The sequence below is a fragment of the Wallemia ichthyophaga genome (assembly GCF_000400465.1).
Source record: "Wallemia ichthyophaga EXF-994 unplaced genomic scaffold scaffold17, whole genome shotgun sequence".
Lineage (NCBI taxonomy): Eukaryota > Fungi > Basidiomycota > Wallemiomycetes > Wallemiales > Wallemiaceae > Wallemia > Wallemia ichthyophaga.
Genome location: NW_008806290.1, coordinates 139,178 through 162,070, shown reverse-complemented (window position 1 = coordinate 162,070; position 22,893 = coordinate 139,178). Strand labels below are relative to the sequence as shown.

Below are 22,893 nucleotides of genomic sequence, written 5' to 3'. Positions count from 1 at the left end.
GTGCAAAATAAGCTAAGATGATTGCATTTCGACGTCTTGATTTGACAACTGATGCAGAGTTCGAGTGAGATTGCGGATAATGTCAATTTCGATCCTTTGTGCGCCTAGACTGAGGTTAGATTCTTGATGTACACTACCACTTCCACTCGAATGCAAAACTCGAGGAGATATCCTTTCATTACGTAAATGAGCGATAGCTGTACGTATATCGATTTGTATAGAGTTGAGGAGACTATAATAAGATTTAGTGGTGTCTACGAATCTCGCGTCCTGTGCTTCGTCCTGCTCCAAATCGTTGTAATCTTCATTTGGGTCTTCATCACCCCAGAGAGTTATTTGAGGTTGTGATTGCTGCTGTGTGGATAGCTGATTGTATTTTTGCTGCTGTTTTTCTAACAGTTCACGCTCTTGCTGGTTTGAAGGCGGTAAAAGAGCTTTGAGTGCATCGGAAGCTAGTCTGAGCAATTTGCTGATGTCCTTTGAATTTTGAGTGAACGAGTAGATAGCTACAAACGCAGCTTACGTTGTCAGTCTGATTCAATTTATGAATCTGTGCGGCGCTTGACATGAAGCTTGATAGTTGAAATCAACCACCACCATGTCCATGTCCATGTCCAATCTCAGGGATCGAGTTGAGAACAAGACTAAAATTGCTTTGAAATCTGGAGACGCTCTTTACTTCGAATCTCAAAATGAATTATTTAATTTTGAAGGCGTTGATGTTGGTGTAGTCTTTATATCGAATCAATCCAGCCTAAACTAGCTTCAGTTTCAGCTGACTATATGCCCAGCTCTTCTTAAAAAGCCTACGAATCCTCCACCCGGCGTTAGTGAAGAAACTATCGATAGTCGCGTAAAGAGACAACGTAATCAGAGCTCAGATTCTACCTCTCAGAAAGACGTATTCGCTCCTCCTTACAATGAGAATTTATTTGTTCAACAAGTTGGCGACTCTCACGTTCTCCTTGTTGGTTTCCGCGCTCCTTGATAAGCCCATACTTATACTCTTTAGTTGAACAAGTACATGGTTAAGCTCAACCACTTCTTATTGGCTACAAAAGGTCGGTCACTTACCTACACTTGGATTCTCCAGCTCATTGCGACATGAAACAGATTTCGTTCCGCAGACGTCACCATTGATGCCATCCGATTTAGTTTTAGCTAGAAATATCATACTAGAGTACAAAAAAACAGGTCAAAGCCTGCTTTCGTTCTTTAATTGTGGCGAAAAGAGCGGTGCTTCGCAACCACACAAGCACATTCAATTCGTACCACTTAGTGATCCATTACCAATAGAGAAGCTAGCAAATGGAGTACAAATGGAAAACGAATCCAACTTTTTCTCGCTCGAAAAATTGCCATTCGCCAACTTTGGTGTCAAATTAAGCACACTACTAAACGCGCCAACGGAGGAGGACGTTGAATGTGAATTAGCTAACAGATTCATGACATTGCTGGATGCACAAGCGGACACTTATAGAAGACTAGACCAAGCACCACCTTCACCTCCATTCAGTTACAACGTTCTGATGACTCACGATCATCTCTTCATTATACCCAGATCGAAAGAGAGTGTGAGCATCGAAGCTGCTAATGGTCTTGAAGGATGGAATAAGTCACTCAATTCACTCGATTATGCTGGACTCATGGTAAGTCATGGTGTTTCTTTAAAGGCTGTCTAACTCTCAGCACAGTTGCTCAGAAGACCCGAAGAAAAGCTGGGTATTAGTAATCCCCTCGATATACTTCTTCAAGCTTCATTTCCTAGAGTTTCACTCCCAGAACCTGTATATCAAGTTGATACGCAAGTCCTTGATTAGTTTCCATACATAGAACATTTCACATAAGACTAATATAGCTAGACAGACTGATTCATGATATCAATACAAGTAAAGTCGTAAATAAAAAATTGTATATAAAGAATGAAAATTGGCAAGGTTGATAACCCAATGACCCACAGCATGGAGTACTTAATGATAGCCAGTCAATAAGACTCGGGTGGGATGGAGGGATGTAGAAAAGAAAAGAAAAGGGAGTGAAAGTGGATGAGTGATCCTTTATTGAAGTAGATTTCAATAACTCGAGGAGAAGCAATAAAAAGCAATCCCAAGGGAAACCTTTCAACGAAAAGGGGGTCACTCTACGTCAGTGCTTTGAACACTGCGGCGCGTAGAGATAAAGTTAAAGCGTCGGTAATTATTCAATAATGTACCGAGATTCCTGGTTAAAATTAGCTGGGCTGTGACTCAAAAGAGTGATAACTAACAATCAGTGTGAGAGTGCTTGGCGGTACAACGACCGGAGCAGTCACTATTAGCACTCTTGTGATGGATGGACACTTGATGTCTAACGAGATCATGTTTCCTAGAAAATCTCTTTCCACACTCAGGGTGATGGCATAAAAAGGGCTTTATGCGCATTGGGTTGTGAGTTTCCAAGTGCTGCTTGAGATTGAAGTGTCTAGCGAAAGCTCTATGGCACTTAGGGCAAGAAAAGCGACGAATTGGACCTGGACCCGACGAGTTAAGCGAGGAAGAATCTGAGTTGGTGGAAGAGGTGCTCGGGGACTTTTGAGCGATAGGAGCGCTGCCCGTGTACACGTCAATAAGAGGTTGACTATGCTCGTAAGGTGGAGGAGCAAGCTGGGGAGGAGGGAAAGAGTAGAATTGAGGCGGGGAAGGAGCGAGGTCGTAAGGGGTAAACGAGTAACCAGAAACAGGCGAATCATTGAGATATTCTAACGAAGTAAACCAAGAATCTGCTTCAATCAGAGCCAGCTGGGTTGGTGAGGCTGACGTCTTTGGTGGTGGTGCTGGCATATACGCTGGCACAGAGAGAAGCGGGCTGGATTCAACCGACGGCGAAGGCGAGTGGCTGAGCTCTGGCGGTGTTAGCGTTGCTGCGTTGCTGAAATCAAACATTTGGTGATGGCGGTTGTGAGTCGAGGAGGTGGATCGAATAAAAGCTCAACACCGCATTTGGCAAGTTTGAGTTTATATACAAAATAATATATCAATATGTAGCTGAAATTTTTGCGAATCTTACTGTTCCATTCATCCATTCACGTCTTAATTGTCCCTTCATTTCTGTCAGAATACGTAATTCTAGTGTGAAAATTTTCGATCCCTGATTGTCACTTTCAGCCAAGTACAGGCTGTATACTAATTGAGCTCTAGATTTTTATAATCATTTCACACTAAAAGTTTCGCAAAGCCTTGGTTACCCTTTAGGGAAGTACGCGTTAAGATATACAATCACTATGGCAGGCGTGAGTGGGATGAGTAAATACATTCGATAGCTAATATGGAGTCCAGGTAGAGAACTCGTCTAGCTGGAATGATTTCGCAGCGCTAGCTGTACAGATGGGTCACCAAGCCCCGCCAGCACAGGCAACAGCAACAACAGCAACAGCAGCAACAGCAGCGCCTATAGAAAAAATACCAAGCTACTTACCTTCAAATCATAGCATTCACGACGGTTACGAGGATATACCCGCACAGCATCAACCTCGAGAATCACTCAATACTACTGATATTGATAATGATGACTATCTCATCGCAATGCAACTTGCAAATTCCCAATCAATCAGGTCCATCCAGTCTGTAGAACCTCCGCTTCCACCGGCACGCACACGCCCACAACTTGTTAAAACTGATTACAACGACCATGACGATATGCTTGCTGCACTCGAATACGCGCAAGACCCTCCAAGTTCTCCTGACTCACCCTCGGCCGTGCCTTCGGTACCTGTCACTACTACAGCCCCTCCACCAAAAACTCAGCAAGCTTTCTTCCCTTCCTCTTTTACCTCCTCCAAGGCTGCCGTGGAGAGAGCCAAGCTGGCCAGAGAACGTAGAGAGAAGGCTTTGAGGAACCCGGGCAAACCCCGTAAACCATCCAAGAAGAGGAAGAACTTTGGTGGAAGAACGTCAAACTTACATGACGCTTGGGCACCTTCTTCAGACGATGATGCTGAGATCACTTCAGAGGAGGAGGAAGACGACGATGACGATGAGCAAAGTGCAATCGTACCTTTGAAGACACGCATTCAACGCGCAAAAGAGGCTGAACAGCTTGCTCATCAGAAGCAGAAGCAAGAAGAAGAGGAAGCTGCTAGAGTTAACAGCTTTGGTATTCCGAACGACCTTCTCAATGAGAAAGCTTCCCAAGAATTCGATTCATCCCCTAATCAGCACACGTCCACTGAAGAAGAACATAGATTACAGGATCAATTACAAGCGTGAGCATTGATTTATTTATTTCGGTTATATGATGCTAATATGAGCAGTGACGATCTCGATAGAGCATTCGCAAGGCAATCATTAACTCCAGCCAGCGGACGACCATCAATTCACAACCGTCAATCGACAGCCACTACAGTTACCCTCGGCGAACGCGAGCGTAGAAGACAATCAGCTGAGATGCATCTTTTAGCTAACCAACAGAGACAGCAATCGATGATGATGGCACCGCAAATAAAGCATCAACAACAACAGCAGCTTCAAAATCAAAGGCAATCAATGTGGACCAACCACTTGGAACATCCAAACAACATGGATCACTCAAATAACTATGAAAAGTTTATCAACATTGAGCCAGAGATGGAGCAAAAGAACCCTAATAACAAATTTGCCCCATTCGGTTTGTTACAAGCTGGTATGATGAATAAACAGTCCAAAACAGCTAAAGCTCAAGAGCAATATGCAAGAGATTATGGTGTCGGTATGGTACTACCACCAGCTAAAGTTCCCGAGCCACAGTTCGGACTGCTCGGTCAAATTGCTGCTCATGAGAAAGATAGGAAAAGAGTTGGTGGACTTGGTGCACTTTTGACTGAAAGAGATAGGGAAAAGAGAGGTGTAGAATCAAGTCAAAGGAAGTATAATGAAGCAGTAAATCAGCAATCACCCTCTTCAACACCTTACAATATGCCTCCACAACAAGGACCACCACAAATGCCAATGCAGATGGATCCACGCATGTCAATGATGATGAACACACCTATGATGATGAATAATATGATGATGCCACCTCAGTCACCTCAGTACTACGACCCAGCAATGTCAATGATGGCAATGAACGCTATGCAACAGCAACAACAACAGCAACAACTAATGATGCAAGGCATGTATCAAGCTCAGCAAGCATACAATGCAACACTATATCAATATCAACAATCGAATCCAGGAGGCTATATGTCACCTTCACCACATGCTTACCCATCTGATGGTGCTGGATTAGGAGTCGGTTTTAATCAAACTTCAGGTAGAATGAGCACAGGTCCTTACATGAATAACAATCACAGTTCATCAAGACCTAGGTCTACTTTCTTCTCTGATGCAAAGTAATAAGTAAAGCAATCTTCTTTAATTTATATTCAGCGTTCATCAAGGCGTTAGAGGACACTCATTTATTATTTCTGCTATTAGTAATTATTTATCAAGAACAATACAAGAACAACCAACTAATTATAACTCAACTAAATCAACTACGTTGGTATTATTACATGCATGACACTCATTATTACATGAAAGCTTATTAAAGCTTAGCTTGTCTCTGTTTGGATGCATCTCTGTTCTCAATCAAGCCATCATCAATCATTTTCTGAAAGTTGATAATGTTATTGGGGTAATCATTGGTTGGCTGTACGTGTCTTTCACCACCGTCAACTCTGAAGACTTGACCATTGAGAATATTGGCGGCATCGCTAACCAGAAAGAGGGTGAGGTTATTGATGTCTGAAAAAGTACACCATCTGCCTAAAGGTGAGCTATCTTCAGTTGTTGTACCCTTGAATGAAAGCTTTTGCATTCCTTCTGTTCCTCTTACAGGACCTGGTGCTATGCAGTTAGATCTGATACCATTGATACCTTCCTCGACTGCAAGGACGTTGCTCAATGCTTCAATGCCAGCCTTAGCGGCTGAGACATGTACTTGAAGTGGTGTACCCTTCTCGTGTAGTGTGGCTGTAATGTGTATGTAAGCACCTCTTGATTTCCTAAGATGATCAATTGTAGCTTTACTGTAAAATGTTAGTGTGGTTTGTGTTTGATATATATACCACTTACATAGTATTGTAGGTGCCAAACTATTGATGGTTAGCTGAGACACGAGCACTGACACACTCACCAAGTCAATATCAATCACGGCCTTGAAAGCATTAGAGGACATGGCAGAGATTGGTGCGAGGAAGTTACCAGCGGCGCCTTTGAGAGACCTTGTGAGAGTGTCTTAGATGAAAATTAAACCAAGCTCACCGCAAATAACGATATCGATACGACCGAAGTGGTTAATTGCGGCGTTTACTGCTTCTTGAACAGAATGTGGGTTACGAACATCGCAGCTATGTCCAATACACTTTTTCCCGGTCTGGTTCGATAACTCCCCAGCTGCTCTCTGGGCTTTATCGAGGTTTCTGCCGATAATAAATGCGTTGGCGCCGTGTTGCATTAAGGAGAGTGTCTGATTCATACAAATGCCCGAGCTGCCACCTATAAACTCGTTTAGGGAGGAGGCTTCTCACGCAGGGAAATCTCACCGGTAACGAAAGCAACCTTTCCTAGAGAAAGTGTGAGGGGGAAAAATGCGAATATCAAGTACTCAACCTGTAAGAAGATCTGCAGGGAATGTCTGCTTTGTCTCTGGGCTTTCTGGGAGGTGGAATCTGTTCATTGCGTTTTCGTCGTTGCTGTGATAGAACCAAGTAAGCGGTAATAAGCGGTGATCATATGTTTTGTAATACTCAGCCAAATATCCGTGATTACATCCGATTAAACGATATTCATTACGATTGAAGATACTCGTACGTCACCTCCACATACAACTACTCCCGAAGTACGCAACTTACACAAATCGTGACAAAATCACGGCAAAAAATTCAGAAATATAACGGCGAATTTCATGATATTCATTCATGTGTTACATATTTTAATCTATCCACTTTCCACTTTGGGTCGTTTTCATCATCAATTTCAACGTCGACGACCAGCGTATTCGTGGTGATAAGCCAATGAGCATAGAACAGCAAAGGGCGCCATCTGCACTCAGTGGTGAATCTTTCTACACTGACGCTTTCCATTCTCCACCGACTCCTCAGCCTACAGACACTACACCAAAGGATAAAGGTAAACAGAGAGCACAGTCTGCTAGCCCTGGGAATATTCAAAATGATTCTCTGGGTAATATCCCTTCAAGGCCGCAATCTGCCGCTTGGGATCAATCTTGGCTAACTGGCAGTCCGCTTTCGGAGACAAACGCACCAGCCAAATTAATGAATCAGGGTCATTTAAAGCCGTGAGTGTTGCTTTATTCACTATTGCACCCCATTAACCCTCACCTGACAGCGGTGCCCATGCCTCTCTATTATCACATAACAAAACACTCGAATTATACCGACAAAACGCGCGCAAGTCTAACGATCCATCGGTTCCCTTTGAGCTGGCTATGTTCCAATTGGAAGCCGCTAAAGAATTGGATCCAACGCCAACAAACCATGCTGACCCCAACAACGACAAGGATCGGGAAGAGCTTATAAAGGAGGCAACTGGTATTTTAAGCAGGCTAAGCTCTAGGGGTCATACGGAGTCTCAGTATTTATTAGCTGATTGTTTCTCCTCTGGAATTGGCACTTTACGTGGTAGACAAGACTTCGATAAAGCGTTTCCTTTATTCGTTCAAGCTTCTAAACATGGTCATCCTGACGCTTGCTACAGAGCTGGTGTCTGCTTGGAGAATGGGTGGGGATGTAGAAAGGATAATAGCAAAGCCACTTCATTTTATAAGAAGGCTGCAACTTCACTCCATCCAGGTGCTCTATACAGACTGGGTATTGGCGAGCTCAAAGGTGAATTGGGCTTACCCAAGAGACCCAAAGTTGGTGTCAAGCATCTTACCAGAAGTTGCGAATTGGCTACAGAAGAGTTCCCGCATGCACTCCATGAAATGGCAAAGCTTTACGAAAAAGGAGTTGATAACGTCCTTTTCATCGATTTAGATTACAGCGTAGAACTGCTTGCGCAAGCAGCAGAGCTGGGGTATGCGCCAAGCGCACATACATTAGGAGAATGCTATGAATATGCAAAGCTCAATTGCCCTCAAGATGCAGCACTGTCAATACACTATTATAACATCGCAGCTCAACAAGATCATCGTGAAAGTTGCTTTGCTTTGACTGCTTGGTATCTAGTCGGCAGTCCGGGGATATTACCACAATCTGACACTGAAGCTTATCTATGGGCAGTCAAAGCAGCCGAGCAAGGTCTTGCTAAAGCTATGTATGCTGTTGGATACTTTAGTGAGGTTGGTATTGGTACTACCTCAGATCAGAAAGCTTCAACCAACTGGTACAAATCAGCTGCTGAAAATGGCGATGAAAGAGCTATCACGAGGTTGAAACAAAATGGCATCAAGATTGATCATCTTCCTCAGTCTGATAGCTCGGGTAAGCTCTCTAAACATTCTTCGCAAAAAGAATGCATTATAATGTGAAATGAAATGTCTTTAATGTCCACAGCTCGATTTGTTATTTACTTAATTATGCATCATCAGGTTTATTGTAATACATTAACGTTACAATCTATTCAATCTTTGTTACGGTAGCTTCGGTCAATTGAGTCGCTTTCATAACGTCTACGATCATAGCGTCGGTCGTCACGATAGCTATCTCTTTTCCTGTCATAATTCCGCTCTGCATACCTCCGATCTTCATAGCGTCTATCATCGTAGCGTCTATCGTCATACCGCTTATCATCCCGTCTACTTTCTCTGCGATCATCATAACGTCGACTATCTCTGCCATCGTCGTGTCTATCACGAATCCTATTATGGCTATCATAGTCTCTGCTCCTGTTGTTAGAAGGAGGTCCAATCGGTGAGGTTGATCTCTTTGAATGCTTCGTTAAGGGTCTGTATGTGTTCATAGCCTGCCTTTTCATTCTGGAGTCCTTACTGCTTTCTTTCTTATCCTTATCATTGTTAGGACGTGTACTCGCGCCAATACCAAGCAGAGAAGGTCTGCTATCAGGGAGGTAAGGCTCAGTCGGACCCGATCTCGTTCTCGAAGCAGCCGTACCCTCTTTCCAGCCCATGCCGCGCAACAAAGCAGCGCCAAATTGTTCGACAGGCACTCTGCTGTACTCTTCCATAGTACTCTCCTCAGCTCTAGCTGCAACATCTTCTTTGAAGGCGTCTGCGTCTGATATACCAGGAGCTGTCGTCATTGGAATTGCTTCTATTTCATCTTGCTTGCTTTCAGGCTTTTCATCTGATAATAAATATTTGAGTGCCTGTTCTTCTACGCTTTCATTTGGCTCTTGGGCTGGATCAACAGATGTTTCAGCAAGAGGATCCTCCGTCTTGAGTGTACTTGTAGCAGTCTGTAATCCAACGCGCTCAGGGCCATCGTTGAGCTTTTCACGAGTTGCTGTGCTCTCATTGACAACGACTGGCTGTTCTTGGTTAGGCCTGTATCTCTGTGCCTTCTTCTTATCCCTCCAATCAATGTTGGCTTGCGAGGGGATAACCAAAGGCTGCTGCTTCTCTTTGTTGTCGTTGCTGTCGCTCTAATGTTAAAAATGCGTCCCGGGCCCAAGCAATGACATACCTCTTCAGAACACCGCCGTCAAAACCAGTTACGGCTTGATCGCTGACTTTGTCGTCATCTTCACTGTCATCACCACCAAATACGTTATATTGGGACATGGTGGCTGTTATACTGCTCTAGTGCTCTAGCCCTTGGACTTGTACCACCACCACCAAACTTAAAATGGAGGACGAGTCAGATAGCCATCCTCGTTGTCCTCAATGCCCGCCTGCAGATAGCGATCAAGAAATACCAGACGTCGATGATGTATGGATCGGCTGTGACGCCTGCGATGTGAGTAACTCGGTTTGTGTACTTGAAATCACGTTTAATATTCCTTAGAATTGGTTTCATTGCGCTTGCGTTCATGTTGAGGATGCTGAGGATATTGAAATCTGGTACTGCTCTACTTGCATTTCAGCGTTAGTCGATTCATTTGAGATTGCTTATCGAAACACTAACACAGATCCCAGCGATCCTAATCTAATCATTAAAAATAAACCCGAGCCTAGAAAATCTAAGAGATCTAAAGTTAAGCACGACTACGCTGCCATAAACGATGGAATTGCATCTTCTTACTTGCACGTCGAACGTCTTCCTTCTCTACAAATTCAAGATTATCAATTCAAGCATTTAAAAGGTGATGAACTCACTCTTGATTGGCTAGATAACGATCCTTCAAGTATGTCAGAACCTATCATCGTTCCTAATCCAACCGGACTAGATGTGTGTTGATGGTCTTTTTGGGTGTTGTTAACTCACGCTGATCTCGTCACAGATGAAAATGCCCCCTTCGCATATTACTATCGATCAAATCGCTGATATTGTCGGTAAGGACAAGCCTGTTGAAGTAATCGATTGCGCGTACGTCTGTCTCCTTGTTTATACTCATCTTAATAACAACTCAATAGCACTCAACATCTCTCTAAATTCCCTTGGACTCTTGGTCAATGGGCTGCTCACTATTACAAGCGCAGAGAAGCACCTGAAGTTGAGAAAACACTAAATGTTATCAGTTTAGAGGTTTCCGATACTGATTTTGCTAGCCATATTATACCTCCTAAGTTCGTAAGAGACTTGGATTGGGTCGGTAACTTTTGGCCAAAAGATAAGGCCAAAGATGCTCCTCGTGTGCTTTTATATGTCTTGATGAGTTTGACAGGCTCATTCACCGATTGGCATATAGATTTTGCGGGATCTTCAGTATTTTATCACGTCCTTAGAGGTCAAAAAACTTTCTATCTTGCTCGCCCAAATAGTTATAACCTTCAACAGTACAAAATGTGGTCAGAGTCTGCAGATCAAGGCTCGCAATGGTTTGGAGATTTGGCAGATGCTACATATACAGTAACTCTGAAGCAAGGAAATACGCTAATAATTCCAACTGGTTGGATGCATGCTGTATATACACCTGAAGATTCTTTGGTCATTGGAGGTAATTTTGTTCACAGCTACGGTATAGAAGGACAACAAAAGATTGTCCAAATAGAAATTGATACAAAAGTACCTTTGAAGTTCAGATTTCCTGGGTATCAGACGCTTTGTTGGTGCGTGAAGACACCATTGATTGGGTTAATTAACTTATAGTCAACAGGTACGTTGCAAATCATTACACGAAGGTCTTAAAAGAAGGGAAAAAGCTACCTGAGAGGGTGATAAGGAATCTAGTTGTATTGGGTGAATTTTTGGGCGGTCTTGCTTTTCGAATGGACAGTCCGATGAATGAAAATGGAGTGACAGATGAAAAAGCAGTCAAGATAGCAAAAACATATAGCGAAAGGTTTCCACATGATGATATAGAGGATAAACCATTCGAGTTAGCTGCTTGGTTAAAGTAAGTAGATAATTTCAACTAAATGCACGCTTACAAGCTTTTAGACTACGAGCAGAAACATTACTCAAGTACAAAGCATTCAATGAGTCGTTGTCCAAGAAAAACTTGAAAAGACGGCGAAGCCAAAATCAACCAAACAAAGAGGAAGAAGAAGAAGGAAGGTGGACAGAACCAGCAACAAAGAAGGAATCAACGTCTGTACAAAGAAAATGTAAACGGCCATTTATAAATGAACAAGGAGAATGGGTTGGGGATATGTCCAAGCCAGAGAATGATGATGGTGAAGACGCGACGATATATCACGATTACGCAAGAACGATAAAATGGAATGTCCAACAAGAGGATATTTATATATGTGAAGAGAATATTAAAATGACTCAAACGTATTCGTTTGTAAAATGATGTATAACTCAAATCAAAACCACCATGATGCTACAAGAGCCAGGTGCTCGCGTAAGTACGTCTGCGGGAATCGGAATAATTAGATTCTCTGGTAATACAGAATTTGCGCCTGGAGTTTGGGTTGGCGTCGAGTTAGACACTCAAACGGGTAAGAACGATGGTAGCGTGGCTGGAAAGTACTATTTTCAATGTAAACCTGGATTTGGGCTTTTCGTGAGACCCGCACAGCTTAAAGACGCGCCAATAGTGAGTTTATTGGGCGTAAACCGTTCACAACTCACAATTCAATCAGAAACGCTCTGTACCATCATCAACACCTTCAAGTAGGCAGTCAAGCTCAACCACTCGTCCCAGCCTTAGTAGCAGACCTTCATCTAACGCTTCTTCTATAGCTTCAACGCCTGTTACCACTAGAACGCCTTCAATTAAGCCACCTAGATCAGCACCACGGCGATCTTCAATAATTCAAACTCCCAGACCAACCTCCAACGGCAATGTCTCTACCAATTCACGTAGATCGTCAATCGTTAATCAGCGTATTGGTTCACAACGTACTCCTTCTGTATCCACCAAGCCACAACTCGCTGAACGTCCACAACGCGCAGAATCTTCACGATCACAATCGCAATCTTCATTCGACTTTGAAGAGGAGGAATCCCCTTCACATTCGAGTGTCCCCTTACCTCAGGATTTGTCCGAAGAAAGTGAATCACTCGACTCCAAACCAGCATCACGATTACCGCTTACTAGATCACCTTCCACACCCGTTTCAGTTCCACTGAATCATACAATTCATCTTAACCAAAATAATCCTGTGTCTCCCTCACCTACTACTCGCACGCTCGAGAAGACAGTATCTAAGAGGGATTATGAGGAGTGTAAAGCCAAACTCAGAGTGACTGAGCAATACAGGGAAAAAGAGCTTATTAAGCTTAGAGAATTAGAGTCACAGATGGACCAGGTCGAGCAATTCAACATGATGAAGCCAAAGCTACAGGCAAAGATAGCTGAAATGCAAACTGAAATTAAAGATCTTAGAGTCAATGGTAAGGATTTACAGTCACAGAATGAAAAGCTCGAACAACAGCATCAAGAGGTCAGTGACTTGTTAGAAATTGCGACTCTCGATAAGGAGCTTGCCGAGGAAAAGACGGAGCATGCCGTGACTGAGCTTGAGAATGTACAAGAGAGGGAAGTAGATTTGGAAACTGAAGTGGAAAATCTCAAGTTTAAGCTTGAAGAAGAACAGGAAAATCAATTCCCTGCTTCCAAAACGCAGAACGGAGAAATTTCACCATTAGTAAATAAGCAACTCGAGAAACAAAACGATAGATTGAAGATGGCTTTGATACGGCTAAGAGACGTTACAAACGAAAATGAAACCCTTCAAAAGCAGAAAATAAACGAGTTGCAGTTTGAAATTAGAGACTTGAAAGAAATGCAAGGTACGCGTCACACTGTCTTAACTTATGAAGCTTATATTTGCTCAGATAATTATCAAGATATACGAAGCAAGTTGCAGGATTCTGAACTTTATATCGATGATTTGAAACAACAGCTAGATGATAGCTTGGCATCAGCAGACGTGGTTGAGCATTTGACCGATAGCAACCTTTCTTTGAATGAACAAGTCGAGTCGATGAGAACCACAATCGAAGAACTTGAGGCATTGAAAGAACTAAGTGATGAATTGGAAGAGAGTCACAACGACACTGAAAAGCAAATGCAAGAGCTTTTGGACTACAAAGACTTACAATTACTTGCCAGCTTGAAACGTATCAGTGGACTACTTGAAACCACAGCAGATTACGAAAACACTATATTGCAATTCCGCGAACACATGCAGCTACTTCAAAGGTAAGAATTATATGATCGGCGTGGATTGTCTAACAGCTTCTCAAGTGACCTGGACGAAATGCGTCAAACACAACTTCAACAAGCCACAGAGTCGGAAGCATTGACGTCTCAATCTCAAGCGATGCTGTCTCTCAATCAGAAATTACAGACAACAGCGCACAAATCCCAAGCCAAAGCTATAGATCTTGATCTAAAGAAATTAGACGCAGCGCAAGCAAGTGAACACTTGAAAATCGTACAAAACTACCTCCCGACAACCTTCTTTGAATCTGGTGATGCGGATTCAGCCAACTGCTTATTATTTTTCCAGAGATGCGCATTCAAAAGCGATATCATCAATCAAGTCATTGCTCAAATGCACGGCTTACCTAATAGTCTATACGACTCTGTCCCAGAGATTCTAGTTGGAGTCTGTGAACTGAGGTCTAAGCTGACGCACTTTGCTGCTATTAATAGAAGATTTGCGGCAATGGTTAGGAGATGTTCTGTCGATATGTACTTGCGCATGGGGAAGATTGCAAATGAAATCAAGGGATCTGAGAAAAAGATTGATCATTGGATAGAGTTACTGCGTCGAGAAGAGTTCAGGGAGTTTGAGTGTACGAAGGATATTATTATGCTGCTCGGTCAATTCGAGCACCTGGTCGAGCTCTACTTAGGCGAAACAAAGCTTGACCTTGACGAGAAGGAGCTAGACTTTGTACTAGCTATTGACTGCGACTTGGACAGTACTGCTGCTGCCATAGGTTTGTCTAAGCAGATGATGATTGGTATCAACAACGATCAAAGTGTCGATAAGGAAATCGGCCATTACGAATTTGGTAGAGATTTCTTCGAACCTGTGCAAAACGTGCTTAACACTATCAAGTCGATAAAATACACCTCAAGGTGAGTTTACAGCTTGGGAGATATAACGTTTCTAAACACGCTCCAGAAAATTCGCCTCTCGAGTAGAAAACTGTATCAGAGAATCATCAGCAATAGAGCCAAAGGTCAGTAATCAACTGTCAGTCTTATCAGATCAAACAGTCAAGTTGAACAACTTTGCTGTGTCGTTTGCTCAAGATTTAAGTATTTACATGAACAACGCCAAAGAAACAAATGAGCCATTCGAGTTTTCTAAAATGTTGGCCTTTGTGAATGATGCATCACAAGCACTTGGTCGAAAAGAATCTCACTGTGGAGGTGGATGGACTAAAGTGAATGACTTTGTCGACGCATTTGCTGAGACCATCAATGATGTGCTACAGGCATCACTCGAACCTGATTCAGTTGTTAAGCTCATCAGCGAAGAACCATGGCTCGTTAGGATTGAAGAGTTCAAGTCGATCACCGCGCACAACGTTGAGGCTGAGCGGGCCGTCAACAAACTCGCCAATGATGTTAAGGAACTGGTCAGAGAGATTAGGAATAAAGATCAAACATTACAAGAATCCTCTGTAAAGATTGAAGTTATGTCCAAGAAGCTTGACACTGTCAAAAAGCAAACTGAAGTTCTCGAAAGTATGGAAGATGAAGTTTCGCGTCTTAAAAAGCAAGAAAAGACCTTGAGTGACGCTCTTGACGTTTTGCAGACGGATCTCAACAACGTTGAACAGGAGAACGATAAATTGAAACAGTCAGCTGCAAAGACAGATCAAGCACCCGGTCACAATGCACAAATAAGTAGCGCTGCACTAGACGGACTTGGTGGAAATGAAGGTAGCTTAGAAAAGTCAGGATTGATCGAGAGAATTGATAGTCTTATGTCTGTTGTCAAGTATCTCAGATCAGAGAATGCTTATCTGAAATCGAAAGACAATTTAATTGCTTTGAAGAGCCTCGAACCTTTACCTACGATGAGATCTGCAACACCATCTCTTGTCACTGACGATGAAAGTGATAGCGATAGTGGATCAGAAAGGTCATCAACATTATCGCCACCAACTCCCACACCAAATGGGCTTAATAATCAAGGAAGATCAATTACTTATCAATTGGTTGATCATTTGGCCAGTAAGAGAGTTGTAGACCTAACGCGTCTCAAACCTGGTCAGACGTGGCAGAAATCTGAATCTAAGCCTGAATATCAGCTCAGTAAATCGCATCACGAATCAAAAAGACTGATCAAAAAGGCAGAAACATTCCTTAGGGACACTCAATCCTATAGATATCATTAAGTATTATATCCATGTACTCCTATGCAGAAGCTCAATTATTTCGTGTAGATGAATCGTGTGCAGAGGTATTGAAGCACTTTTTCAGTACAATGCAATTTTCGGTTTATATAATATTACAGTAGAATAAAAGAAATCTAAGCGTTAGACTTCCAGTAGACTATATCACCATCCTTCATCACATAAGGCTTACCCTGTTGCCTCATCTTACCAGCACCTTTCACGGCGTTCTCGGTCTTGTGCTCTTTTATGTCATCGTAGGTCATGATATCACCACAGATAAAGTTCTTTTCGAAATCAGAGTGAATGAGACCTGCAGCTTGTGGTGCTTTGGTACCAGAAGCGATTGTCCATGCTCTAACTTCCTTTTCACCACAAGTAAAGTATCTGATAAGTTCCAAAGATTGGTATCCTGCTGTTGTAATCTTTCCGAGACATTGAGTGACAGGCAACTTGTACTCTTCTTCCAAGCTCTTAAGTTCCTTTTCTTTGTCTTGATCTGAGAGTTGCATGAGCTCTTCCTCAAGTGCAACTGAGAATGGGATAATTAAATCACCAGGGTTTTTCTCATCGACCCATTGTTTGACCTTTCCGAGCCACTTGTTCTTCTTGCGGCAATAGTCACGCTTTGAAAGGTTGACAAGACGAATGATTGGCTTAGCAGTGAGCAAGTTCAAACCGTTAATAACGTCAACCTGAATATGTGTTAGTTTGTTTTAAAATAAGGGCGTGCCAGGTTGAGCAAAAAGAATCAGAATAAACGTTATCTCATAGACATGGGCGTTACTCCTGTCTTTTCGACGAGCTGGGTTTCGAGCAATGCTCTTTATCATCATAATAGGCTGCAAAAGCTGGCGACGCAAGAGTAAAACTCACCTCCTTAGCAGACCAAATTTGCTTACGGATGTCCATACCTTCAACACCACTTTCTTCGTTACCTGCGACAGTTTCAAGAGCTTTAATGATAGTTTGGAGCTTGTCGTGCTCAGCTTTACCAGAGAGCGTGGTGTGGTTGGCGGATCTTGCGGTACGCTTTTGGTAGTCGACGGCCTTCTCCAACCATTCTTGATCCTTCAAACGCAATTCATATTGGATAATCTCCATATCACGGATAGGATCGACATCACCTTCAACGTGGATGACATCTGCGTCGTCGAAACATCTAACGACTTGGAAAATACCGTCAACTGCTCTGACGTGAGACAAGAAGGCGTTACCAAGACCGGCACCAGTGGAAGCACCAGCAGTGAGACCGGCAATATCAATGACAGACAAGAAAGCTGGGACTCTTGATGCAGGCTTGTAGTGGTCAGCTAACCAATCGAAACGCTCATCAGGAACGATAACCTTTGACTCTTCTGGTTCAATGGTAGCGTAAGGAAAGTTGGCAGCTTTGCCAAGATCGCAAGAAGTCATGATGTTAAAAAGAGATGACTTTCCGACGTTTGGGAGACCAACAATACCCATTTTGAGGTTGTTGCCCGGTCTTCCAAGTCTAATCTTTTGCTCTGGTTGCTGGTTCTTCTTTGGTGGCATCTTTGTTCTCTTCTTTGCTGAGTGGAATACGAGTGTTGTGGAGAACGATCTACAAGTTTGTAATTGACTTTGTAAACTTGCAATGGATTTCACTGCTTCCAACAGAATCGTGCGTGAGCAAGGCAAGAAATGAAGAAGCCCGCTCAAAACTTCTACCAAAATCAAATTTTATAAAATTATTTTGATATTCACAATTATTACATTTATACTCACATGAATTCCCCTCCTTCAAATAACTTAGTATTTGCGCCGTTGATTTCATAGTCCATCACCCCGTTCTCGCTAGCTGCATATAACCGGCTGCCATCCATTGAGAAGGCAATGCCTGCTACTTGCACTTCACTGCAATACCGCTGCTCTCCAGGTAAATGATTTGGCGACAACCTATTCAGCGTGGCGCCATATGAGTTATTGAATATCTGTCGAAGTGATCTGCTATTTGTATTCGAGGAGGGGAAGAAAGTTGAGAAGAATTCGGGCGAGTTTATACTCTCCTCATCGTTCAAAGGAGACTCAGAGCGAGGTGATAAAAATGGTGGTGTTGATAACGAAGCTGCAGAGGGTAAATCCAATGTCTGTTGTGACACAGGTGAGAAGGTCATTGCATCTACCACGTGAATACTGTTTGTACTCTCCGTAAATACCATTAACTCCTTACTGGCAGCGTTTGACGTAAACTTAACTGCCCTTGACGGTGTTTGATTTCGAGTGAAAAATTTCTCGAGCGGCTTACTACTTCTAATATCCCAGACTGTGCACAACCCATCTTGAGATGACACAGCAAATTTTAGTCCATCAGCTGACCAAGCTGTTGAAAATCCACCATCCGTAGCGCTCGTTAATGTTTTGACTCTGCGAAACGTCCCCGAATTGCCACAATCAAAGAGATGGACTTCGTTGGTATCGCCTACAGCTACGCATATACGTGCATTAGGGGAAATAGAAGCTGAGAGTATTGTCAGAAGATACATGACCGCGTTTCATCTATAACAAACCCTGATTAACGGCAGTGTTAAATTTCAACGTGGTTACCAGATCCAATTCTGGCTGCTCCGTCCTTATGCCAACCCTAAATATCCTTACTAGATTGTCATTGTTACAGACTAGCAGTCGCGGTTCCACAGAACTTGTAGATTCGGGCGCAAAAGCGATGTGATTGTTGATCGCACTACCAAAGCGGGTTTCAAAAAAGCCACTTAACTGTGTTAGAAAATATTTATGCTTACGTGTTTACGCGTAAACGCTTAACGCTTAAAACACACCTGTTGTCCTGATCGAGTGATTGCAACGTGATCTCTCCAGAGCTTCCAGCGCTAGCCAAGAGGCCAGAACCAGTGGACAGCGTGACAGGAGAGTAGCCGAGCTGTGACTTTACTTTGGGTTTCTGCGACTTGAAGTCAGACAGCGGTGATATGTGACAATAGAGGGAATTACACCGGGGGCATCAAGATAGTGCTTGATAATGGATCGATTGTGTGGATAGTAAACAGAGCTGTTATCCGCTGTCTGTATGAGATCCCTAAGTTGCCTATAATGGAATTCAGTCGATCGTGGATATCTATCCAAGCCTACTACACGCACGGGTGCTTGATTGAAACTCTCGCAGGAAAGCAGTATCGCGGATCGGGGTTAACGAGTTCTGCCACTGTCATTCAAATGATCGTTGGTGTCAAGTGAGGTAGCGTAATCTAAACGATTCTTACACTAAACGCTCAAAACGGTCATGGTGCTCGATTGTCGCAACTTAGCAACTCTAGGTCTCTTGGGCAAGCTTATCAAGCGTATACGCCCAGATAACTTCGATAAGCTCATCCGCTACTTGTCAACCTGGTCGGGAACAGACAAAGTGAGTTTATCGAGGTATTCACGGTAATTTACAAACAATTCCCAGTTCTTTATGCTCATTCAATACGTTTCTAAGCTTGTCGTATGGTCTTCCAGCAAATCAAACAGTGCACGCGGACTGTCCGCATCGGCGCGTTCTTTAGGTAGTCTCGTCGGTGATCATCGCGTTTTGCTCCGTTTATGGGGTGGGTTTGGGTATACCAAAAGCATTACACTTTGGCTCACTTCTTACTCGTTACAGGACTTCTCCCTATGCTTCAGTGGGCAGAATCCATTGAATCTGAGCGTAAAGTGTCAAAGCTATCGCTCAACGTAGAAAGACTGCAAGCACTTTCAATGATTATATACTTCCCTTTAGAGCACCTCTGGTATTTGGCACATCATGGTGTTTTACCTCTCAAGCCTGCAACTTCGGGTAAAATCGCAACATGGTCTTGCCGATTCTGGATGATTTACACGGTACTTCAGGTACGCGATTTATACACTCTTCAGGACGATCATCTGACTGCGGTCGTTGTAGCTCGTCCACAACTACGATAATCACGCTCTTCTGCTGAAGGACAAGCAGAGAGATGTCCAAGAAGAGAAAGGCGTCAATAAGCTTGCTTTAGATACTCAGTACAAAGCAATTGTCGACGATACCATCATTAACCTTGCTTATCTTCCCCTGACACTGCACTGGTCTTTACCAACTGGTATCTTCTCAAACGATGTGAGCGAAAAATTGCGATAAATCAGCCATTCTAACAGACTCAAGGCTTGGGTTGGCTTATTTGGTTCTGTAGCTGCCTTGACTCAGTTCAAAGTGGGCTACAGCAAGGCATAATCTGACTAGTTCTACACCATGTAATGTCTAAGACTCTATGTATGATTATTGAGGACCACGACAATATCGATCAATATCCCTTCGTTCCTTACAGACGAGCTTCTGGAACAAGTCCCCACTCTCCCTGATCAAGATTTTCAGTACCTTGCAAACCATCCTCATATTCACGAGTAGAGAGTGAAAAGTCCCAATGGCGCTCTTCTCCTTGAATGAGATGGTCACTATTGCCATTCTTTGTAATCTCCCAAGCGTCCCCTCGGCGGACATACTGAAACAAAAATTAACATTGGATGAGCGTGTGCAGTACGCTTACCTCAGAGTAGGAAGCACAACCTGCTCTAATATTTCTATCTGGGTCATTGAGCAGACCTCTGCCAAGTGCAATAGCGCTAGCGGCGTGTGTAAAGAGAAGAATAGTACCAGAAACTCCCCTTCTTTCCTCCCTCCTGATGAGATTTGCTAGTGCAATCTTGCATCGCTCGTGGAGTTGTTCTAGAGATTCTCCATGACGATTTGGATAGAAAGTGGGCTTGTATTGGGTGTCAATCTCGCCAAATTTAGCCTTGAGATCCGTGTACACCGGCTGAGGATGCAATGTAGGTGCTTTGTTTGGTGGATTCTCGTGAAACCATTCCTGTATCTGATCACGCCATAAGAACATTGCTCAATCAATTTCTATTTGTCCACTTACACCCGGCTCTACTCGAATTGGGAGGCTAAACGCCTGCGAAGTCGGTTGAGAGGTTTGCAGGCACCTGTGGAACGGCGAACTGTAAATCGATGACGCGTTGTATGACGATCGCAGATGCTCCGCAAGCTGATTTGCTTGATCCTGGTTGCGCCGGTGAGCTTTTTACGTCTAGTAGCGCTAGTTTTCTCATTCTCACCACGCCATACGCAGCCAGTGGAGTATCTCTGTCTTCCGCTGGCCTTTGTTGCGTCAGCATATATCTTCTCCTTCAACCCCAACCAACCAGCTACTGTCAACCCAATTGGCTCTAAACTTGTTTATTGCTTGTTAGATGAATCCCTGTGTGCTCAACTCCTTACTCCGTGTCTGCATATAAGAATCTTATCAATCATTTGACAGTTTTTAAGAAAGACAATTTATATGATACTTTACAATAAGTTAGTCGTCTTTGATATGCTCTCAGACAAATACAGAAGTGGTTCACTTGCGTTTAGTGCTGTTGTATTGGTTTCAGCTCGACTTTCTTTTTGCGTCTCAAACGTATTCCGACAAAAGTCATCGAAAGCATGCAGAGACTCTTCAGAGATAGAAGGCAATGTCTTGCTTTTCTTCGTTTGCGGCTCGCCTTCGAGTCTATGGAGAAGGTACTCCGCCGAGTATGCAGTTTGTCCTCTCTTTGGTAATATCATAGGCATACCAGAAAACCACTTGAGCTTGTTAGTTTCAGCGTCTCTTTCAAAGAATGCAGCTTCGTTTGGTTAGAGCACACCATCAACAGAGTAAACTACCTACCAGTCTCTTCGGGGATAGTAGTGACTTCACCATGATCACCCAAGTTTCTCTTCTTGCACATACTCTGTATCGATCTGTCGAGCTCTTTCAACTCTTTACCCTTTCTGTCGCGCTTTACTGATGGCTTATCGTATATTGGGGTGGTCTTCTTGAGTTCACCTTGTATTTTTTTACTAGCTTGAGTCGTTTGCTGAAGCATATAGTCCTTTTGTTGCTTCTTCAGTAACATTGAGCCTTGCCCTGCTTGACTTGCCGAGACCATTGCACCTTCAGGCATCAATTTAACTTGCTCAGCAACAATGGCCGCATTACTAACAGCAACAGGGCCAACTTCTTGAGGAGGTGGTGCATTTTCGTCAATTCTACCTGGTCCTTCAATACCTCGCATAAAGGGTGACATCAAAGACGCTGGTTTTTGTTGGTCATCGTATGAGTCCATTTCATACTCTGTTTTTCGTACTTCTTCAGGTATGCATGCGTTCCACGATTTAATCTTTGAGAAACCACCTGTTTCTGTTTTTGACTTTGGTGAATACCTGTGCTCGACGACGTAAAGTGGTCTGCGCTTGTCCCATAAGTGCTCCTTTGGTCTGCCCCTGGAATACTTAGTAGCAAACATAACAAAAGTCTTCTCGAGAAGATCTTCAATTGGTAAATCAACGTAATTACCCGACTTGAATACCTCGTCTTCGTAGAAAGTCCTATAAGGAGCATGAACAGTCTGCTCAGGCCTGTAATATCTGCAAACAGTTATGTGTATATGGGAGGAGTAATCAGGAGTGAAGACCTTGAACAGCTGAGCTGGTATAGGCTTTGTTGCGTCGTCTGGGTTGATGATATGCACCCAATCACCCATATTCAAGTGTAAATCTCTGAATTGAGCATCGTCTTTAAAATACCTATGCCTTGTTAGGATTCTAGAAGTAGCTGGACCAACACCTTCCATTCCAGGTTGACCTTCAGCTAGTTCTTCAGCGAAAGGGTTACCAGGACCAGCTTTTGCAGAGGCGAAATTGAATTCTTGAGGAAGTGTTAAATGAGAAGGGGCAAAAAGGCCGACATAAAAACGCTGGAGAATGTTTACGTTGCCGTACCGGAGACTACCGATAGGGCTACCTAATCTGAAAGCGTCGAAAGCGCGGAATAAATCTGATTCAAAGGCTCTGGTGGTAATGTAGAAGCCGGAGTTAACATTCTTCTCTAATTGAGATAAGGAGAAAGGATCTGTGACTATAGAGTGGAAATAGGGATCCTGGGCTTGATCTGGGATGAATTCGAATTGTTCAAAAATTGGTCTATTGAAGGAATCCTTGACGAATCTCATAACCTTGATTAATAGGTTAAATATGTACATATGGTCCCCATCGAATTCCC

At 43.2% G+C, this 22,893-nt stretch overlaps 13 protein-coding genes across 13 annotated transcripts; 6 read left to right on the top strand and 7 right to left on the bottom strand.

The window, feature by feature from the left end:
• Positions 1–12: 12 nt before the first annotated feature.
• Positions 13–568, bottom strand: J056_001687 (uncharacterized protein; the record flags this gene model as incomplete). The annotated part of the gene is made up of 2 exons (XM_009271315.1): positions 13–477; positions 524–568. 2 exons carry the CDS (start codon positions 566–568, stop codon positions 13–15), a joined length of 510 nt encoding a protein of 169 aa, XP_009269590.1.
• Positions 569–610: 42 nt separating this feature from the next.
• On the top strand, positions 611–1,820 carry J056_001686 (5',5'''-P-1,P-4-tetraphosphate phosphorylase 2; the record flags this gene model as incomplete). The annotated part of the gene is made up of 5 exons (XM_009271314.1): positions 611–721; positions 770–967; positions 1,013–1,061; positions 1,114–1,649; positions 1,695–1,820. 5 exons carry the CDS (start codon positions 611–613, stop codon positions 1,818–1,820), a joined length of 1,020 nt encoding a protein of 339 aa, XP_009269589.1.
• Positions 1,821–2,261: 441 nt separating this feature from the next.
• J056_001685 (Transcriptional factor SWI5) lies at positions 2,262–2,921 on the bottom strand (the record flags this gene model as incomplete). The annotated part of the gene is made up of 1 exon (XM_009271313.1): positions 2,262–2,921. One exon carries the CDS (start codon positions 2,919–2,921, stop codon positions 2,262–2,264), a length of 660 nt encoding a protein of 219 aa, XP_009269588.1.
• Positions 2,922–3,259: 338 nt separating this feature from the next.
• Positions 3,260–5,348, top strand: J056_001684 (uncharacterized protein; the record flags this gene model as incomplete). The annotated part of the gene is made up of 3 exons (XM_009271312.1): positions 3,260–3,268; positions 3,315–4,240; positions 4,289–5,348. The coding sequence occupies 3 exons, from the start codon at positions 3,260–3,262 to the stop codon at positions 5,346–5,348; spliced, it is 1,995 nt and encodes a 664-aa protein (XP_009269587.1).
• A 190-nt stretch (positions 5,349–5,538) lies between these two features.
• On the bottom strand, positions 5,539–6,672 carry J056_001683 (Peroxisomal 2,4-dienoyl-CoA reductase SPS19; the record flags this gene model as incomplete). The annotated part of the gene is made up of 6 exons (XM_009271311.1): positions 5,539–6,022; positions 6,069–6,088; positions 6,130–6,206; positions 6,258–6,491; positions 6,539–6,559; positions 6,606–6,672. The coding sequence occupies 6 exons, from the start codon at positions 6,670–6,672 to the stop codon at positions 5,539–5,541; spliced, it is 903 nt and encodes a 300-aa protein (XP_009269586.1).
• A 337-nt stretch (positions 6,673–7,009) lies between these two features.
• J056_001682 (Protein SKT5) lies at positions 7,010–8,487 on the top strand (the record flags this gene model as incomplete). Its single annotated transcript, XM_009271310.1, has 2 exons — positions 7,010–7,293; positions 7,344–8,487. The coding sequence occupies 2 exons, from the start codon at positions 7,010–7,012 to the stop codon at positions 8,485–8,487; spliced, it is 1,428 nt and encodes a 475-aa protein (XP_009269585.1).
• A 92-nt stretch (positions 8,488–8,579) lies between these two features.
• J056_001681 (Pre-mRNA-splicing factor spp2) lies at positions 8,580–9,699 on the bottom strand (the record flags this gene model as incomplete). The annotated part of the gene is made up of 2 exons (XM_009271309.1): positions 8,580–9,552; positions 9,602–9,699. The coding sequence occupies 2 exons, from the start codon at positions 9,697–9,699 to the stop codon at positions 8,580–8,582; spliced, it is 1,071 nt and encodes a 356-aa protein (XP_009269584.1).
• Positions 9,700–9,763: 64 nt separating this feature from the next.
• J056_001680 (JmjC domain-containing histone demethylation protein 1) lies at positions 9,764–11,689 on the top strand (the record flags this gene model as incomplete). The annotated part of the gene is made up of 8 exons (XM_009271308.1): positions 9,764–9,874; positions 9,923–10,002; positions 10,054–10,306; positions 10,359–10,444; positions 10,492–11,127; positions 11,175–11,414; positions 11,459–11,608; positions 11,653–11,689. 8 exons carry the CDS (start codon positions 9,764–9,766, stop codon positions 11,687–11,689), a joined length of 1,593 nt encoding a protein of 530 aa, XP_009269583.1.
• A 151-nt stretch (positions 11,690–11,840) lies between these two features.
• Positions 11,841–15,832, top strand: J056_001679 (Dynactin, kDa isoform; the record flags this gene model as incomplete). The annotated part of the gene is made up of 4 exons (XM_009271307.1): positions 11,841–12,062; positions 12,109–13,673; positions 13,719–14,561; positions 14,608–15,832. The coding sequence occupies 4 exons, from the start codon at positions 11,841–11,843 to the stop codon at positions 15,830–15,832; spliced, it is 3,855 nt and encodes a 1,284-aa protein (XP_009269582.1).
• Positions 15,833–15,966: 134 nt separating this feature from the next.
• J056_001678 (uncharacterized protein) lies at positions 15,967–17,365 on the bottom strand (the record flags this gene model as incomplete). Its single annotated transcript, XM_009271306.1, has 2 exons — positions 15,967–16,524; positions 16,706–17,365. 2 exons carry the CDS (start codon positions 17,363–17,365, stop codon positions 15,967–15,969), a joined length of 1,218 nt encoding a protein of 405 aa, XP_009269581.1.
• Positions 17,366–17,574: 209 nt separating this feature from the next.
• Positions 17,575–19,017, bottom strand: J056_001677 (uncharacterized protein; the record flags this gene model as incomplete). The annotated part of the gene is made up of 5 exons (XM_009271305.1): positions 17,575–18,311; positions 18,361–18,560; positions 18,628–18,749; positions 18,800–18,893; positions 18,947–19,017. The coding sequence occupies 5 exons, from the start codon at positions 19,015–19,017 to the stop codon at positions 17,575–17,577; spliced, it is 1,224 nt and encodes a 407-aa protein (XP_009269580.1).
• Positions 19,018–19,088: 71 nt separating this feature from the next.
• On the top strand, positions 19,089–20,036 carry J056_001676 (uncharacterized protein; the record flags this gene model as incomplete). The annotated part of the gene is made up of 5 exons (XM_009271304.1): positions 19,089–19,211; positions 19,257–19,395; positions 19,452–19,678; positions 19,731–19,922; positions 19,968–20,036. 5 exons carry the CDS (start codon positions 19,089–19,091, stop codon positions 20,034–20,036), a joined length of 750 nt encoding a protein of 249 aa, XP_009269579.1.
• An 88-nt stretch (positions 20,037–20,124) lies between these two features.
• Positions 20,125–22,843, bottom strand: J056_001675 (Chromatin structure-remodeling complex subunit rsc1; the record flags this gene model as incomplete). The annotated part of the gene is made up of 7 exons (XM_009271303.1): positions 20,125–20,304; positions 20,350–20,676; positions 20,728–20,868; positions 20,924–20,961; positions 21,011–21,039; positions 21,199–21,475; positions 21,520–22,843. 7 exons carry the CDS (start codon positions 22,841–22,843, stop codon positions 20,125–20,127), a joined length of 2,316 nt encoding a protein of 771 aa, XP_009269578.1.
• Between the last annotated feature and the right edge of the window lie 50 nt (positions 22,844–22,893).